The following is a 19,470-nucleotide window of genomic DNA, read 5'->3' as shown; positions in this document are numbered from 1 at the left end:
AGGCAAGACGGCCTATTGGCTGCCCTGCGGCAACTGCAGCAGCCTATCGAGAGAGGGACCTATGCGTGCTGGGATCCACACCAAAGTCCCAAGGGCAGGTGCCCGGGGTTCATATAGTGCATAATCACCAGGGACTTACAGAGAGTCTGAAAAGAGAGGCTAGAAGCGTCATTCCCTACAAGTAGCATCCTCAGAGTGCTAATTACATCATCAGTGTTCCACAAAGTCAGGGTGAAAAATATTCGGCCTGAACTGGGTAACAGTATGGGTCTTATTTAATGCCCATGGGGTAATTTTATCGATCAGCGAGCGATGCTCAAGCAGTTTCAGTATTCTGAGCCGGGCCAACGGGGCAGACGGTACTGATTTTTAGACCGACAGTAGTTAGCCTGTAAGGCGGGAACCTCTAGGTTATAAAACCTTATAAATGTAGACGGCGAGGCCCAGCCAGCCACCATACATATATTCTGCAAGGTAATCCCGCTAAACCACACCCACGACGAGGCCATGCCTCTTGTGGAGTGCTTTCTGACACCCAAAGGACACTGCAGGCCTTTAGAAGTGTACGCCAGCGTTATGGCATCAACTATCCACCTGAATAGGCTCTGTTTCGAAGAGGCTAGCCCATTAGCACGTCTGCTGAACGAAACAAAGAGCTGCTCAGTCTGTCTGAAAACAGACGAGCGGGACACATAAGCTCTTAATGCCCTGATAGGGCAAAGGAAGCCCGCATCCTCTTCCTCGTTGTACACCGACAGGGCAGACAAGGACATAATCTGAGCCCTGAATGGTGTGTTGAGGGATTTTGGCATGTACCCGTGCCTGGGTTTGAGTATGACTTTCGAGTCATTTGGCCCAAATTCCATACACGTCGCGCTTACTGAGAGCGCTTGTAAATCCCCTATGCGCTTCACTGAAGAGAGAGCCATCAGAAACACTGTCTTGAATGAAAAATGTTTCATGTCTGACGAATGGATTGGCTCGAACAGGGCACCTTTCATGGCTTCCAAAACCGTAGAAAGGTCCCATATGGGGACTGAAGGGGGTCTGGGAGGGTTCGGCCTCTTAGCTCCTTTAAGGAAGCGGATGACCAGATCATCATTCCCCAGTGTCGCAGTGGCTGGTTTAGTAAATGCTGCTATGGCCGCCACATAAACCTTTAGCGTGGATGAGGTTCTACCCTTATCCAGTAGCTCTTGAAGGAAGGAGAGAACTTCCGTAACCCCACAATCTGGGGGTGAAAAGCCTAGGGCTTTGCACCAACCAGAAAACACAGGCATTTTGAGGAGTAGAGTCGTCTAGTGGACGGTGCTCTAGTCTGCGTGATCGTGTTTAACACTCCCTCCGGGTGGTTAACGGATACCCGTTGATGGCCCATGCATTTAGGGACCCCAGCTCCAGCCGAGGATGCCAAATCGAGCCCTTGGCTTGAGAGAGGAGGTCTTTCCTCATCGGTACTGGCCATGGGGCAGTGCTGGTCAACTGCATCAGAACTGGAAACAAAGCCTGGTTCTTCCAGAGCAGAGCCACAAGTAGCACTGAGCATCCGTTTTCCCTGATTCGGTCCAATATCTGAGGCAGGAGCGAGACAGGGGGAAAAGCATAGAGCGGGGAGCGGGGCCAGACGTGGGCCAGCGCATCTCTGCTCTTGGAGAAAAACTTCGGACTATGAGCGTTTCCTTGGGACGCAAACAGGTCTACCTATACTCTGCCGAATGTCTCCCACAGCAGCAGGACCGTCTGCGGATGCAGAGACCATTCTCCTGCTGGAATATTGTTTCTGGACAGTCTGTCTGGTCCCAAATTCAGGTGACCAGGCATATGTGCTGCTGTTAGTGAGAGCAGATTGTGCTGAGCCCAGGTCAGGAGGCGTTCTGTCAGCCTGTTAAGGTTTCGGGACCTGATGCCACCCTGGCGATTTATATAGGCCACCACTGACATGTTGTCTGAACGGACCAAGACGTGGTGACCCTTTAACTGGGGACAAAAACACCTCAGCGCGTTGTCCACTGCCATCATTTCCAGACAGTTTATGTGTTGGAGCTTCTCTCGTTCTGACCACTGGCCAAAGAACGGCCTGCCCTCGAGCAGTGCTACCCATCCCGAGATGGAGGCGTCCGTGGTGTAGCAACTGAGACCAATCAGACACAATTATTTGTTATGGTTAACAGATAATCTTTAAAACTCACTCCGGGGCCTGTGGCCCCATCCCCCTAGTGGGTGCTTGAGGGGCATTTGGGTTACCATGGATACGATCAGATAAGTTGCTTTTATTGCTGTCAAGGAATGTGGACACATGCATAAGAGAGAAACAATGGGAAGACAGAAACAATCTTTAATACAGACTTTGCTGCATTAATCATAGACTAACTGATCTATAAATGAACCTGCATTCCAGAAACTGTGTGAATGATTTACTGTCTTGTGTACTATTATGTATATACTATGGTATGTATTTTATTATACAACCATCCAACTGTCAATGTAACCTCACCTGTATCATGTCTCCTACCTAATTAATCTTCATTTAATGACTCACACTTTGATGTACATCACCTTCTCTTAGAATACAGTGTGGATTTGTTATATCTATCTGAACATTAATGAACAGAAAAAGGGTAAGGCAGAGGTCTAACCACACTTAGGACAAAGAATCATAAATCTTGCCCACAGAGGAAACTCCCGCCAGAAAGTCCACCATTCTCATTGGTAAAGAAAACTTGGAGGTGGGACTTTTTCCTCACGCTTTATTAGAGACAGTCCACAGTGACCTCGCCCTCTTAGTTTTTCTCATCCGGCCGCAACATTGCTTCTGCTGATACTGGGGAACCTCCCCTCACTGGGGCCCAAGGGCCCAGCAGGCCGTGAGCACCGTCGGCCATGCCTTCACGCTCCCAGAGGGAGTCAGACTGCCTTTTCTTCAATCCAGAAAACTGCAACCTTACCATTACTGAACGGGCAACGATCAACTCTTGTTTTGCTGGACCTCCGGGCTGCTTACTTCGGGTGGGTGTTTGAGACCCCCTCCCCCAAACGGCTCATGGCCCTTTAGGCTGTGACCACAGAGTTCGCAAGGCTTTGACTCAACCAGCCATGTGCTCATGGAGAGAGAGAAAACCTCCAACCAGAACAGAGTCGAACTACCCATGCAAGTTCATCACCTTCTTCAACCGACGGATAAGAAAACGAGTGCAGCTTCAACATTTGACACTCACGGAACCGTCAACGACGTCAATTTTCAACAACTTCAAAAATTGTGTCCACTGCAAAGCCATGCAATGCAAGTATCAATTTAAGAAGGTGCTTTGAAAATGATAATATTGATGGTTCTTTTCATAGTTAAATGGATCTTTTCCATAGATCCATTTCCTACCTCCGGTTTCATTCTGTCACTTTCACCATCTTTTTATGTATACATGTATGTATGTTTGTTTAGTTTAGTTATGTTCGTGATTTAGTTAATAAAACTTGTGCACAATATGTATTTGGTTCGACTTCACTGCTTGCAAAAAAAAAGCCTCTTATACGATTTTTGATCTTGTTACATGCTCAAAGCGCTGTACATGCTAAGAAATAATTATTTTTCCATGGCCATGGAAGATACCCTTTTCTTAGAATAAATGAATAACCAAGAGTTCGTTGGACGAACTGATTAAGTGATTGTAATATTAAGTTAGCTACATCAAGTTAATACAATTAACTGACCCAAATATTCATAATTAATCATAACCAGTTATTATTGATTATTAATATTTCCCCTCTGAGCTGTCTCGTTACAGTGGACACCACCTTTACACTCGAGGGAGTTCCCTGGTTCACACCCGACTGATACCAGTCGATTGCTCTCCACGGTTTAAGAGCTAAGACGCATTTCTGATCGACCTTGAGGCGACACAGGCCAGAGGCCCACGCCCGAGGCAGTACTCGCGCTTTCAGCCACAAATGCAGCGGGCGCATGCGAAGCAGACCCAACTGGAGTACTGAAGATGCTGAGGCCATGAGACCCAGCATTTTTTGAAACCTTTTGAGCGGGACTATAGTGCCGCAGCGGAAGGATTTCCTGACGCGCTGAATGTTCAGTCTGCACTCCGGCGACAGGCGGGCTGTCATACACAGCGAGTCCAGCTCTGTGCCCAGAAAAGTTATTCTCTGACTGGGAGACAGCAAACTTTTCGCCCAATTGACTGTGAGACCTAGATTATCGAGGTGTTCGAGTAATATGGTCCTGTGTTCTATGAGCTCTGAGTGTGATCGAGCTAGAATCAGCCAGTCGTCCAGGTAGTTCAATATTCGCATGAAAAGTTTCAGGGGTGCGAGAGCCATGTCCATGCACATAGTGAATGTACGGGGTTCCAGGGACAGGCCGAACGGCAGGACTTATTGATATGCCTGGCCCTCGAAGGCGAATCCCAAGAATCTCCTGTGACATGACACTATTTGTATTTGGAAATACGCGTCCTTCAAATCTATTGACAGAAACAAGTCCCCTTGGCAAATCTGCGCGAGGATTTTCCTGGTCTTGAGCATTCTGAACTGGCGTTTCACAAGCACTCTGTTCAGCTGTCTCAGATCTAGAATGGGTCTGAGACCCCCATCTTTTTTCGGTAACAGAAAATATCTGCTGTATAGACCCCCTTCACTCTGAGCTTGAGATAAAGGCTCTATGGCCCCTTTGCTCAATGGTTTTGCTATCTCGGCTCGAAGTAGATGAGCTACTTCGTTTTTTACCGTAGTTTCGACCCGCGCCGTGTAACGGCAGGGACGTCGAGCGAACTGCAGCCAATAGCCTCTCTTTATAGTGTTCAGCACCCATTTTGATACCCAGGGAAGCTTTGCCCACGCATTTGCATGAATAGTTTGGGGTAAAATGAGATCTGGGCTCTGGCCGCAACATAGTGGCGACCGGAGAGCTCCGGTGTGCTGTAAAGTAAACACTGTGCTTGCAGCATCTGAGGCGGGGGGCACACTGATCACAGCGGGCAGCCTGGCCACGCTTGATTTCTGTATGGCAGTTTGTGAAGAGAAAATGAGCGGGGAGAACCCCGTGGGGTTTAACATGTCTGTGAGTGAATGTGGGTGCGGGATAGCGTGCACATTTACTGCACTCAAAACACCGTCTGCCTGAGCTGACTGAATGTGTGTTGGTTTCGTTTTTACAGAAACCGCGGGACCTGCATAGTGTAGTGTTTGTGGGCACTGGGTTGTGGGCCCAATCACTACATGTAATGTACAATCGACATGAGTCGATTTTATTTTTGCGAGCCCTGTACTTTAGTGGGCTGTGCTTGTGTGTAGGAATGAACACTGGGTCGTGGGCATTTTTATTACACTCATAACACCATCGGCCGTGGCCGGTATACCAGAAATTACATTCTTCATGTGATTTATCTGGGTCGCTGTAAAAACGGCTTTTGTGTGAAGGCAAGTGGGCCGTGGTACCGGCTTGTTTACTGCAGAATACACTCGAACAGTCGCATTTTCTGGAACTGAACGAGCGAACATTTTCGGTGCGAGTCTGGCCGCGGCGAGATTTAAACACCGCTGCTTACCTAGGAGGGCTAGGAAGACTTTGAGGCCTTATCTCAATCTTCGGCCGGGGCCCACGCGGAGGGGGGGCGGCATCCGGCAGAGCGAGAACAGGCTGCGCGGGTGCCTTCCACTCAAGGCCGAGGCTCGCCGCAGCCTGTGAGAGCAGATGTATCAGCAAAGATTCGATGCTGGCCCGTTTCCCTGACGACTCGCGGGTAGAGGGGGGAGGTCCACAGAGCTCGCCCAATCCTCACTGTCCAACGCCAGGATAGAGCAGCTGTCCTCCTCCATAGATGCAGCCATCTCGTTGTCACCAATGGCGGAAGCGGCGGCGGACGGCGTCCGCTGTCCATCGGTGAGCGACTCAAGTGAAGCTGGCGAAGCTGGCTGGCGAACCGGCGAGCTTTCGCAGACTGGAGAAGGCTCGGGGACCCGTTGAGTACGGCGCTTTATATGGCGCGGCACTATAGGGGGTGGAAGTGTAGACTCGGAAAAAAAATGCCAGGCGAGTCCTCAGAGTCGCCATGGCAACAGCTCGCAAAGATGGCAGCCGCCGTCAGCGAGCGCGAGAGCTGCATGATCCTCACCCTGGCAGGAAACGCAGATGACATAGCGGTCCCCGTCGCTGAGTGCAGCTCGGCACGATCAACAGGAATGAGGCATCTTTAAAAAGACGCTTGCTCTTTTAGATAAGAGAGAGAGAGTGTGAGTCGCGGCGGCGAACACACACTCAGCAGAGTAAAAGGATATATACGCCGGAAAGCATAGCAGGTACGGCGACTGAAGGCGCGAGATGAAGGCCAGCGGCTTCAGATGCAAAGGCTCGTCCCGCAGAAGGTTTATTCTCAGGCGGCGCGGCTTCTCACTCTGGATCCAATGATGCGTGAGCTTCGCTGAATAGATGAAAATCGGAGTATATCAGCCATCGAGCTATATTTATAGGCCCAGACCACGCCCGTTTCGGCAGGACGTGACGTAGTGGGCGCAAAGCGCCCCCATTGGATCTGACGTCACATGGGGCCTCTCTCGATAGGCTGCTGCAGTTGCCGCAGGGCAGCCAATAGCCACATGAGTCGGCTTGCCTTTGTATGCATGCTGCAGCAATGCTTTTTACATTATTTCAAAAAGTAAGGATAATTTTTTGGCTTCAATATCTCGTGGAGAACAGTTTTTCCCCTACCGTAAGATATTACGCAGTACGAGAGAACCTCTCGTAAGAGAACTTTGGGTTTTCCATCAGGAATTGGCACACAAGAATGAGATAAGAGTAGCAAAATACTTGGCGGCCACTTGATATGCAGTTTGAGTGGATGTATGTGTGATTGTGCCTGTGTGACCTTTTAGCATTAGCTTTTTAATAGACTTAAAATTCAGTTGCATTGCCCAACAGAAGCATGACATGTTCTCCGTATTTTTCTCAAAGTGTATAAATAGGTTTGTTATATATTTAACTGGCTATTTAAAGTTATCACAGTCTGTACACTGAAATTGATAATGGAGTAACCTGAAAGAACCTCTGCTATCAACATGGTGTTCCTCTGTTCATTGATTTAATAAATGGTGACCAGCTGAAATAAGATTGGCATTACACTATGTATTTTTGAACTGTGTGTTTAGTACATGATCTGGCAGAGGTTGTTGATATCCAGGGTTATCAGAGGTCTTCAGTCTAAATCAGCCATCCTTTCTCGGTGTTAAAGAGTTGTTTCATACATGTATGAATGCTTTAAAAAACAAACAAGATAGTAGGAAAATGGAAATCTCTCAGCATTCTCTGCATTCCTCATTGAGCAGAGAAAACCCTGAGCCAACATTGAACCTTTCGCTGCTTCATGTGCTTTTATGATTTTAAAGAGAGCTTTATATGTAGGTAAAAGCATTTTATAAGCCCTTTATTCACATATCCATGAAACCCAGGTGTCAGGCTACTCCAACTTATCTTAAGTCCATCTGCATTATTATTTACATTTTTGCTGGTGCTTGAGTTTAACTTGAATACTTCACTCAACATTTCACTCAACGTGCTTACAGCTACAAGAGTAAAGGAATTCAGGTCTCATTGTCACCCGTGCTCGTTTTTTCATGCAACATTACCAGCTAAATTGTCCGCTAAACAGACGGAAACAATATTTTTGTCACTTTGGCAAAAAAAAAAAAAAATGAAGTCTATACATATTCTCACTGACTCAAGTTAATTAGAAACAGAATCTGACCATGTGAATTTTTATTAGTTTAATTTGAGAAAAATCACATCAAACACACTCATTTACCAAGGCATCCATTCTTTCTTTAATAAAATACAGCCATTCTTATCTTCACATCTGATTCATAAATATCACAACCTCATATTCACTGAATTTCACTTTAAACGTAAAAAAATAATAATCCAACGCTACCTACTTTGCACTGACATTTGCTCAGCAGATCCTAAGGCACAGAAACCATTTATTTAGCATGTTGCATTCAATTGCATAAAATTCAGCACATTACATTTCTAACATCCAAAACACAAATAAAAAAAGAGACACTCAAACATATGCACATCTTGCAAATAAAAAGCTTAATAAACAAAATTACCTAAACCAAATTAAGCCAATTTATTCAAAGAGTACATATTTAACATGATAAATATTAATATTTCTTTTACCAAAAAAAATAAAAATAAAAAAATAATAATAATGTAATATTGTAACCAGTTAAAGTTCACCCCTTCAGTATGAAGGATAACCTCACTGGTTGGACACCAACTGTTCATCTCTTCCATAATAAAATCTTCCACTGAAATCAGAGCTGCAAAAAAAATTGACACGGGAGGAAAAATTACATGTCAATGCGTTTGCATTCTCTCGCGAAATGTTTGGGAGCTCAAAGGTTTGACAGGTTTTTCCGCCCATCTCCTGTTTTTTCCATCACCGTGTCCCTTTAGGAGCTCCGTAAAAAATTGGCCATTGAGACACAGGCTTTAGATATATCCTCTTCAAATAATCTGACTTGATTTGTTCTTGGTTTCATTTTTTATAGTGCACACAGTCAGCATATGTGGCACAAAATGGCAGCAGTTTAACAAAAGTTCTCTTAGCACAGACAAAGACACATTTTATACAATAAACTGACAAAGCAGTTATATAGTGTTTACTCTAGACCCCCAGTGGTCTTGTTTACAGAGGTGTCTGGCTCTTCAGGAAAAGGGGTCATCCCATACGTTTTACTTTAACAAAAGAATAAAACAATGTATTGAACAGTAGCAACATGTCATTTCTTCAATCTGGTAAAGTTCTACTTATAATCAGCAGGTAAATCATATTAAAAGTTTTTAAGAGAATCTTAATCTTCTGTTGTCATGCTGAGAAAAATATTGTTGCTAAAAGCTTTCAACACTTTTGGATAGTTAGCTAGTTAATTACGTCAGCTCAAGTCACCAGTAGGGGCTGGAGGTTGCAATGTTTCCCCAACTTTGCCACTGTGGGAAAATGCTATTGGATTGGAGAGGACTTTTACATTTATAAACATTCTTGTCTTGTTTTTTCATGCCTAACTTCCTGGGTTCATTTGGTTTCTTACTCTGGGTTGAGGAATTCCATTTATTGTTTTGTTGCCAAGATGTTGAAACCAGTCCATAATTTCTGCCATCGTTGTTGTCCCAGTAAGTCTGCACTCCAGTTCTGTAGCTAATGCAGAATTCTACCTTATTCTGAGGTGCCACATACCCAGGTAATTCAATGGCAAATGAGAATGTGTCTGTATCCTGGCAACCATAGACATTATTCATAAATGTGCATTCCACATCCTGGAAGCTCTTCCAGGTGTCGAAAGTGATCCGCACATGAACCGACTTATCGTAGACCAGGTTACGCACTTTGATCGTGCCGGTGAGGGCCCGCTCCTGTAGGGTACAGTTCTCCAAGCAAACTAAATTCTTCAGCAAACGACTACGGAAATCCAGATAGTCTGCCGCTGGCAGTGAAAAGTCTAGAATTCTGCTCTGAACAGAATTTATATGGAGAGTGGCTGTGATGTTCCCTAGGTCTTCCAGGTCAAACTGAGGCTCAGATGTGACGGGTTCACTACTATCGAAAGTAGAGAAGACATGCACCGCTGTTAACGACATCCCCTTTGAGTCTGCAAACACCACCTTCTTCTTGGTCTTAGATTTTGGGTTCTGCCAGCCCAGACAAGGGGGCTCCAGGTGGGCTCTGGAGCTCAAGCAGGGCCGCAGGGGTTTGTAACAGGTTTTGACCAGGTTGTGTGCCCTGTAGTCTTCATAAGAGCTCAGGAAGCTGCGCAGTGGGGGAGAATGAGTAATGTACAGCTGCACAGCCACATCCGCGGGCATAACTGGACCCGGTATTGGGGGACTGAGGATATGAAGAACTCTAAACAAAGACACACAAAAGACAACCCAGATGTGTGAGTACAACGCCTTAAAATGTATTTTAGGATATTGTGCTTTTAATTTTTTCCAAAATATTCTAAGAAGAAACAGTGTGCTTTTATGAAGCACAATAAAAATTAGACATGAGTGGAAATTATCAAAACTATTATGACAGTGGCCCTTGAACCTCCCAAAGGTTGTAGGGCTTTTAGGGGTTAGTTCACCCATTAATTCACTCACCCTCATGTCGTTCCAAACCCGTAAGACCTTCGCTCATGTTCAGAACACAAATTAAGATATTTTTGATGAAATCCAAGAGGTTTCTGACCCCATATGGGCAGCAATGTCATTGCCAGTTTCAAGGTCCAGAGAGGTAGTAAAGACATCGTTAAAATTGTCGATATGACTACAGTGGTTCAACCTTAATGTTATGAAGCGACAAGAATAATTTTTGTGCGTTTAAAATCAAACATTTTAAAAAAGAACAATACATCACGTTTTTTTAAACCAATGAGCATTAAGCTCTGTCTTCAGCAAGCCATTTCCCACATTGTGTTTTTGATCAGCACAGTTGGCACAAGACATTAAACACACCACAAGTCCACCTTGCTGTCGCAAGAGTTTTTTGACATACGTCAACATGACAGAGCAAGGCGGTCCTCACTCTGACACATTTCTAACCGGCATACATCTCGTGGTGATCGGTTCTGCACAGATTTTGCTCATCTCAAATGAGCCTAATGTTGAACAAAGGTGTTATTTTGGGGGGGTTTGCACACAAAAAGTATTATTGTCGCTAGAGATGCACCATTACAATTTTCTAGGCCGATTCCGATTTCCCATGAGTTTGCCCTACCAATACCGATTTCATTTTTTCTAACTACTTTATAGCAAACACCTATTTATTTTCTATCTTTTCTTTAATAGAACATTTTACATAGAACATTTTTTTAACTATATGAATTATTACTCCTGGTTTGGGAAATTCACACATGTAAGTGCAGTGTTATGGTATGGAAGAACCATTTTCAATTCCTATATTCAAATATACAATAATGTGATACATTTACTTATTTAGGAAACTAAACTTCTGTATGAAAACCGGTAATGGCAATAAAATAATATACAAATAGCAAAAAAAATTATTGCATTCACTTGTACATCAATGGCAAGTTTTATTTCACAAACAGTTCTTCTCTCAACTGCCACATGTCCAGCCAGGCCAAACAAGCGCTAAGCTCGGGCAAGTGGAGCAAGTGCAGGGAAACGATTGAGAAATAATACAAATAATTTATTTTCTGACATAAGTTCGTTAAAACACACCAGACACAAATTCTGGGCACTTTTGGGGTGAAATCATATTTATTTTGTCCAACAAAAGTGTGCTTTCACTGTAATTGAGCGCGAGCAGCGCAGCAAAAATAGACTTTTAGATAGATAAAAATAAACCCCGCTTCAGTGCTGCTCACGCGACGCTCATGCTCGACGCTTACGCGCTGCTCCTTCTCTCGGTGTGAATGCACTCATTGATTAACATGCACGGCTGGAGAAAAACCCGCACTGCTCACGCTTGCGGTGTGAAACGGCCGAAATTCACAAGGTTTCCAAAATGTGCGTTCCGTGTGCACGTGTGATGCTGATGTTGTGCTATGTTAATCTTGCGGCACCTGAGTGCATTTGACCGGCAAAAAATCGGAATATATCAGACTGACCGGCCGGTCGCCGGTCATGGCCGATCACGTGAAAATCGGCCGATTCCGATCACCAGCCGATCAATCGTTGCAGCTCTAATTGTCGCTTCATAACAAAGGTTGTATCACTGTAGTCACATGGACTATTTTAACAATGTCTTTACTACCTTTCTGGGCCTTGAACGTTGCATTGACGTTGCTGCCTAAGGGAGGTCAGAAAACTCTCGGATTTCTCTTGAGTTTGGAACTACATGAGGGCGAGTAATTAATGACAAATTTCTTTTTTGGGTGAACTTACGGTGGCCGAGAGAGCTCAACGCACTGCAACTGAAGAAAACGCACCGCAAATTAATAAAACATCTTCATCAGTTTCACAACACAACTAAATACAGAAACGCGCTTCAAAAGTTCACAAACAAAAACAGAAAAGTGTTGAAAACTGCAAAGACCGCAGCGCCCTTGAAGTGGGGAATTTGGAGTAGAGGTCTGCATTCCCGCAGGTACAGCGGGACCCGATCAGAATTCTTGCGGCGCGGGATTAAATTTCCGAATAAAAGAAAGAGGTCGTAACTCTGATGTACTTTGGACGGGAGCGGACAGTCTGACAATAGCCCGTCCACTCCCGACATCCTTTGACAAAGCATATACGCGCTTTAATTTACTTTTCTCTGTGACATTTTGCATTGACTGTAGCCTGACTAACGTCAGACCTAGTCTCATTGAGACGTGGGTCTGGGAACCACATGTTCATTTTCTCGTATTTGAGGCGTGGTTTACGAATGCCCAGAGCAGTTTATTGGGTGCTACGAATGTCTATCAAATGCGCCTGTACGTAGCTCATAGCCAATCGTTTCAATTATACCAGATGACGTATGTAGAGCGACAGAAATTAGATGAGGAAGAAGACGATGGGTCAGAGATTTATGTGTACACGATGGCGTTCAGAGACTATTTTCGTTTGTGCAAGACAAACATGAGGGTAGAAGGTATATATGGACACTCTACAGACATGTTATTATCGAAAAGAAAACACCGAGTTCTCATCGTCTTGCAGCTCCCTCCCCGTTCTGTGATTGGTCCCCTCACTGAGGCGAAATCTGGCCCATGGAATCCAGGCTGCCTAGCAGCATGAATAAAATCGTGCTGCGCGTAAGGCAGCATGGGGAAACCCAGGCTACATTGACTGTATATATACACACACACACTTTCAAATTCTGGACTGAACCTGGCACATTAGTTCCTTTGCATCCCTGTCACGACTGCACCTTAAAAGATAGCTTTAGCCTTTAGTCAGTTTTTGGAAGAGAGACGCTGCAACGGTCGTCATGACATTCTTTTCTTGTATGGATGTTAAATAGTTCTGTTAAAAAAGTGATTTCATTTTGCAAAAGCTAGGCCTATAAGCCAATGATTTTCATTCATTCATGTTGCTTTTTTCTCTCTCTGTGACATTGTTGCTGTCTTGACAGTAAAATGTTAAAAGAATTTTGTATCTTGATAAGACGAATAAAAATAACAAATAGGCCTAGCTTAGGGCTTAGAGCTTAGGCCTAGCTTACAACAATTTCTTGTATTTTCCCCCCTTATGAACAACAAATTTTGGCACACGATAAAAACTCCTCGTGGTTTGATCGATTTGAGCAACCATAAACGACGCAAAACATAGGCATTTTGAGTTTGTTATAACTTAATGATTCCTAAATATAGAAAATCACTTCCTGCCCACCATCTGTTTGTATCGCCATGGCAACGCAGTGACGTGACGTCATGTGAAAACAAGCTATTCCTCATTATTTTCACCTGGGATGTTCACATGACAACACAGCACGGTGTCCATCAGCTGAATAGTAATTACGAAAGAAATTTCTTATTATTGCTGTTAACATAACTGCTGCAAATAAATTATACATTTTATACAAAAACAGTTTTTAAAATATGCGTTATATATCTGTGTGTCTCAACTTTAAAACTTGCCTTCTCATCTTTGGACCCCGCATTACCAAAACATTTCTCATTAAACTTATTTAAACATAACCAAATTTGTATGTAACGTTAGGTAATGTATAGATTCATATCTTACCCTCGTGTTCTTTTTCTCTATCTTTTTTCAGCTCATTGTTAACTCTTCTTTTCTCATTTGTATTCTGATGTCATTAAACATATTATTAATACATTTTGTATATTTTATACAAAGTCATATGTAATAAAGATGTAATCTCTGAATGTATTGAAAAAATAAATAAAGTAGACTTTGAGCTAAAAACCGCTAAAAACATGTCCCAGTCGGGTTCGTCACTTATTTTCCCCTGGAAACATTTCCGTTGTGGATTGACTCTGCTGTTTGCAAGTGCGTTGATGTATTTGGTTGTGTTGTGAAATGTTGTAGCACGTTTTTGTATTTGGAGGTGTTGTGAGTATTTGCCGCACACGTGTTGTAAAACTGATGAAGATATTTTCTGAATTTGCGGGTGTTTTTTCTATTTGCATGCTCAGTTGCAGCGCGTTGAGCTCTCTCGGCCACCGTATGAACTAACCCTTTAAAAGTACATTTTGATTTACATGGAAATGTGCTTCACTTAGGGTTTGAAACATTACAGTAACCACAGTTGTCATCATTGACAAAACATAAACATTTGTCAATATTCATCACTTATCTAGATTACAAATATATCACAAAAAGTTTGTTTAACTGCACTAGAGGCACCAGAATGCATTTTTAAAACTTAAAAAACGCCCTTACCTTGTGGAACTCATAGAGAAATGTCCTTCAGTTTAAAGTGGTCTCTTGAGCATTACAACTGACACACGACTTGTAAACAACTCCAGAGAGCTGATTTTAATGTAAAATTGGTTATTTCAAGACTATACACCTACAGGTTTGCTGCCTGCCTGCCTGACTGTATGTCGTGCTCTGCCGACACACCCACTCCACGCGGCACACAGTGCGAGTCCTTTAATAAAGCCTTGTCCCATTTATTTGCATATTCCACACCCCAGCCAGTAACTGAGCCGCAGATTTTTGTCTCGACCAATCATCACTGGAATAGATTTAGTAGCTGTGGTGGACCTTTGTCGGTGCAAATTGTATCGCACACGTGTGAATATACTGCCAGTTGCCGTGGATTTGTTAAATTGACACCCTCTCTGGTAGACGCTATAGTTGATTTATTTTATTATAAATATTTATTATTTTATTTTATTTCATTTTATTGCAAGACTTGCAAATGCTATATCTACATTCAGATGGAGGTGACATTGCACGGTAATCTTTAATTAAGTGTGGTGGTTTGCCCTGTGTGAAGGTCATTATGTGTAAAGTTAATCTTTATTTTCTGAAGGTTGTAATGAACCTATGACACTAATAATATATACAAATCAAATGTAACCCCACCATAAAGACCCAACAATGGTGTGTTTACCATGGTCCAAAGGTCCAGATGGTCCTTTTTTTGCCCCATCCCATGACTCCAAAATCAGGTCATCTACATGCCAAAGTTCTTCACACAAGCTATATCATTACACCTTTGTAAATATTGACTAAAAAACAGCAAGTATTACCTCAGTCAGTCAGTCTTTCCTATTTCTTTCAGATTTGCAAAGCTTGATTGCTGTAGCCTAGGCCTATTTTGCGTTATTTTATCATAATTTTTACTGATCATTATCCTCTTAGATTAACGATTAAGTAATGAAACACGCTGATTGATTCATGTGGATGGCTAAATGCCTATGTATGTGTGATAAATACCTTAGCACCTTCCTTACTGATGTGCAAATGTGAAGCTGTTATTTTTGGTGATTAGGTTATCAGCCCAATGTGGCACAACCAGCCAGGTCCAAACACATGCAAATATAACACTTAAAGAGCTCTCTTTCTCTCTCATCTCATATTTTCTTCACAGAGAAAGGGGAATTATAAATTATTAAACTCCTTTCATTCCCACGTGAATCTTTGCGTTTGCTCCCAAAACTTTTGCATTCCACAGAGAAACTTTGCTTACACTAGCAAAACTTTATCATTCCACTTGTGTACTTTGCGTTCGCCTATCAGAACTTTTCATTAGTTTGGAAAACGTTTGCATTCTTTGCGAGCGGACACAAAGTGTCTCGAGGGAACGCAAATTTTGCTAGCGAACAGCCTTGAAATATAATTATTACTCCAATCTCGAATTTTTTCATCATGTCCCCCTAACTGTGCGTTCAAAACGCCGCCGACGAGAGCGTCAAAGTGGTCATAGTGGCCGGAAGTCATTCATTTTCAATGAGAGCCGGTGGGGTGCATAGACATAATAAATACATAGACGCTGTTGGAGCGTACGTCAACGGCGCCGCCATATTGCGGAGGGCAACTTTTCCATACCTCTCAATACGGGAATTGAGAAAAATACCTGCTTCGTGTACTGCTTGGGGCTGTACAAATCACCACACAATTGAAAACGAAAAGGTCTCGGGGAATTATCTTTCACAAACAAGACTGAAAATGTTTTTCTGGTTGTATTTGGTCATATAATTAGTAATAGTAACGTACACCACGTATAAACCACTGAAATCGGTAGATAAATGTAAATGTTATTATTGTTTTTATCCAGGAAAACCGCAGCTCACCCGTTTACTTGCATTTGTTTACAACGCAGTCTTGCCTTCAGCAAAATGGCGGACGCATTGACGTATCGCAGCAACGTTTTCAGTTGGTAAACATAATGACGTTTTTATGTGGGCGGAGCTTAGGTGGAGGCAGAACGATCCCTTTGGCCGCTTCTCTAACGCTAGTTTGCATGTTTTGTTAGCTTGTTTTTTAACAATGATTTTAACAAATCAGATATTATCTTAATGTTTAAGGTCACTCACTGTCCAGGACCGCGATTGTTATTTGCAAAAGTTAATTTTAAGGGACGGAACCAGATTGGCCGACCCATACACGCTTAGTCAATGGATGGACGATCTGACAGGATTAACGTCACCTCGGTTGAGTGGCCTGCCTCCTACACCTACCTGATAGAGAAACTGAGCGTAAAGACAAACTGAGGGGATAGAAACCTTTAGATGCCTATAACTATGTGATGAATGGTCTTGACTTGTGGCAACGTTACATTGCGCGGTCCTGCCCAGCACCAAGGCCAGAAGACGACAATGTAACCGTACGTTTACACCGCCGCCGACTTGAGCTTCCAAAGCGGCCGGAAGTCATTCATTTTCAATGGAAGCTGGCTTCTCTCAGCTGCAAGGAGCGTCAAATCCCTCGGCGTCGCGTTTTAGCCGTTTTGAGCGTCAATCAGAAAGTGGAAAGAAGCTCAACTTTATGGTAATGAGCTATGACGCGGTTCAGCGGCAAGCAGCGGCAAAACGCCAGAAACCAATCAGAATAAAGACGTCCTTCACTCTGGCTGATTCCGGAGAAACATACGATGTGAACTTTCGTTCCTACCAAAACATTAGTTCCGAGAAAATGGAGGAGAAGCTGATAATCGCTGTTGCTGGGTTTCCTATCATATATGATATGACGTTGTTTGCTTACAGGGACCAGTTACAAAAGAACGAGGGATGGGATACGCTCGTTTTAAGCGGGAATGCAATTCATTTGCTCACGGTGACAACGATTTGACCAATTGCACTAATGCAAATAATAGCCTAATGCAAATATTAATAATAATAATAGCTAATTATTATTTTTTTCCCTGACCAAATGTGACCAAAACGGTTATAAAAATGCTGTCATTATAAAAGGTTTCTTCAATGTATTGCTTGTTTTTTCTGTTTATTACATTTCATGTTGTGACACTTCTCTTCTCCCTGCTACGTCAGAGCGTCCAAAGCGTCAACGAGCTTCCCCGTGCTTTTTGACATGCGTCCTTGACAGAGCGGCCAGAGCTTCTTTGATTCTCAAGTCGGCGGCGGTGTGAACGTACAGTAAAGAGTGACATTACAGTGCAATTTTAATGATGTGAATATTTTCCAGAAATAAAAATATTTTTTATGTATTAAAATTATATTAACTATGTATTTGATTATTCTTTCTTACCAGGTTCTTCAAAAAGTTTATCACAATCAATCATAACAATGTATACAATCAATGATTTACAAATCATCACAATAGTTTAGAAAACATTATGCGATAAAATTTCAAATTGGATCCTGTAGGTGATTCTTGCACCCAAAAACACAACAAGATGACATTTAATAAAAATAAAAATAATTTAAGATCCTAATGTAGCCGAATATGTGCTGTTTTGTATTGGCCGCCTCCAGTTTTCAATTTGTTTTGCCTCCAGCTAACGCCGTGACGTAATTGTGACGTTGGCGCAAAAGGGGTCTATAGGGCGTCTATGGTTTGGTGAGCGTGATTTTTTTTCCCAAACCACTTCAGCGGAAATCCCGCCCTGCAGCCGATTTCATTGGTTTAGGTTACAGTGACGGGTAGGTTTAGGGATCAGTGTTTGGTGTAGGCAATCAGTACAGTGATTGACATGACCAATGAAAACTTTTAAATCGGCTGCAGGGCGGGATTTCCACTGAAGTGGTTTGGGGAAAAAAATCACGCGTTTGGTGAAGTGTTGGGTCCCAGCTTAGGACCCCATTTGTATGCCTGATCTAAATCTGTCCTCGCGATAACTTGTAGACGTGAGCTGTTTTGGCGTTATTTATTTGTAGCTTTATGTAGAATGTTAAATCCCGCTGATATGAAGGCCTACAGCTAACCTGCTGCTATGTGCAAGATGTTTTTCAGTCGAGAATGTAGTTGTCCTTAGCTCAAATCTGTAGTTTATTTATAAAGATAGCGCCTATTTAAAAATTTGATCCGACGTTGTGAGATCCAGACGATCACCGGGCGCTCAAGCGCTCATGTAACCCGCCTGGAACAGCCTTAACTCGGCTAGTCCTTCTGACGTTTGCCGCTGGCTCTGATGTCTCTAGTCTAGTGGTTAAACATGAGATATAAGATATAAACATGAAACATATAAGTTAAAAGACATTAATGACTTGTTATAACGTAGTTCAAATGTCTTCTATAATAAAGTGATTTTGTCTGATTTGTAACCAGGCACTAAAGCGATTACCCATAAATCGTGCTTTGAACCAATCGGTTTGGGTCCTAAGCTGGGACTCAACACTTCACCACACCGGCGGCGAGCTCCGGCAAGGACGGCTAGAGTGGCGAGGAGAGTTGAAATCAGGTCAACTTTATGGTAATGAGCCCGGCGGCAACCATTCGCAATGTAGAATTGCTCCGTTTGATAGGATTCCAGAGAATGCAGTCCAGTAAACTTTGGTTCCGACCACATTAGTTCCCAAGTAAAATAGAGGAGAGGTTGATCATTTGAATTTGATAAGAACACAAAAGTCACACCACACAAATGGGGTTTAATTGGTTTATTTCGTTAGCAAACATGTCACTATAGTTTTTAAGATCTTTCCATCTATCAATTTTCTGCAAAAATAACGATCGGCATGCTTGTTTGCTTTGCGGCCCCTTTAAATAAAGTTTTAAAAAATACCAAGCATTGGATCTAAGAGCATCAGAGCGTCCTCGAATCTTTCCACGGCGTCGCTGGCAGGGCAGCGAGAGCGAATTTTTTATTTATTTCTGTGCCCCTAAGAATACGTCCCACATATGGGATTTAGAATGTTCAGTGATTCAAACTGTGCTTTCGCTCGTTGGTTGGCGCAGAGCCAGAGACAGACGAGCTATATATCACAACTATGCAGTGTTTTCAACCTCATAATGTTTATTTTAGGTTTCAGGCATTTAAATACACATAAGCACTAGTAAAACAATACATTTGGAGTTTGAAAAATACACACTGATGTCTGTGGAAGCAGCAATAACAATCTATGTTTTCTAATTTGCCGACGTGTGTTATTCATATCAGACAAACATAGTGG

General features: G+C 43.0%; 1 protein-coding gene across 1 annotated transcript; it reads right to left on the bottom strand.

The window, feature by feature from the left end:
• Positions 1 to 7,794: 7,794 nt before the first annotated feature.
• Positions 7,795 to 14,522, bottom strand: ppp1r3ca (protein phosphatase 1, regulatory subunit 3Ca). Its single transcript, XM_077239439.1, has 2 exons — positions 14,333 to 14,522; positions 7,795 to 9,902 (listed from the first exon to the last, which is right to left on the bottom strand). The coding sequence occupies exons 1-2, from the start codon at positions 14,344 to 14,346 to the stop codon at positions 8,945 to 8,947; spliced, it is 972 nt and encodes a 323-aa protein (XP_077095554.1). The 5' UTR covers positions 14,347 to 14,522; the 3' UTR covers positions 7,795 to 8,944.
• Positions 14,523 to 19,470: the final 4,948 nt, after the last annotated feature.

The sequence above is a fragment of the Siphateles boraxobius genome, unplaced genomic scaffold (assembly GCF_051911475.1).
Source record: "Siphateles boraxobius isolate OS27281-9 unplaced genomic scaffold, OSU_SipBor_1 22, whole genome shotgun sequence".
Taxonomy (NCBI): domain Eukaryota; kingdom Metazoa; phylum Chordata; class Actinopteri; order Cypriniformes; family Leuciscidae; genus Siphateles; species Siphateles boraxobius.
Note: the sequence above shows the minus strand (reverse complement) of the source record. Positions and strands in the feature narration are given on the sequence as shown.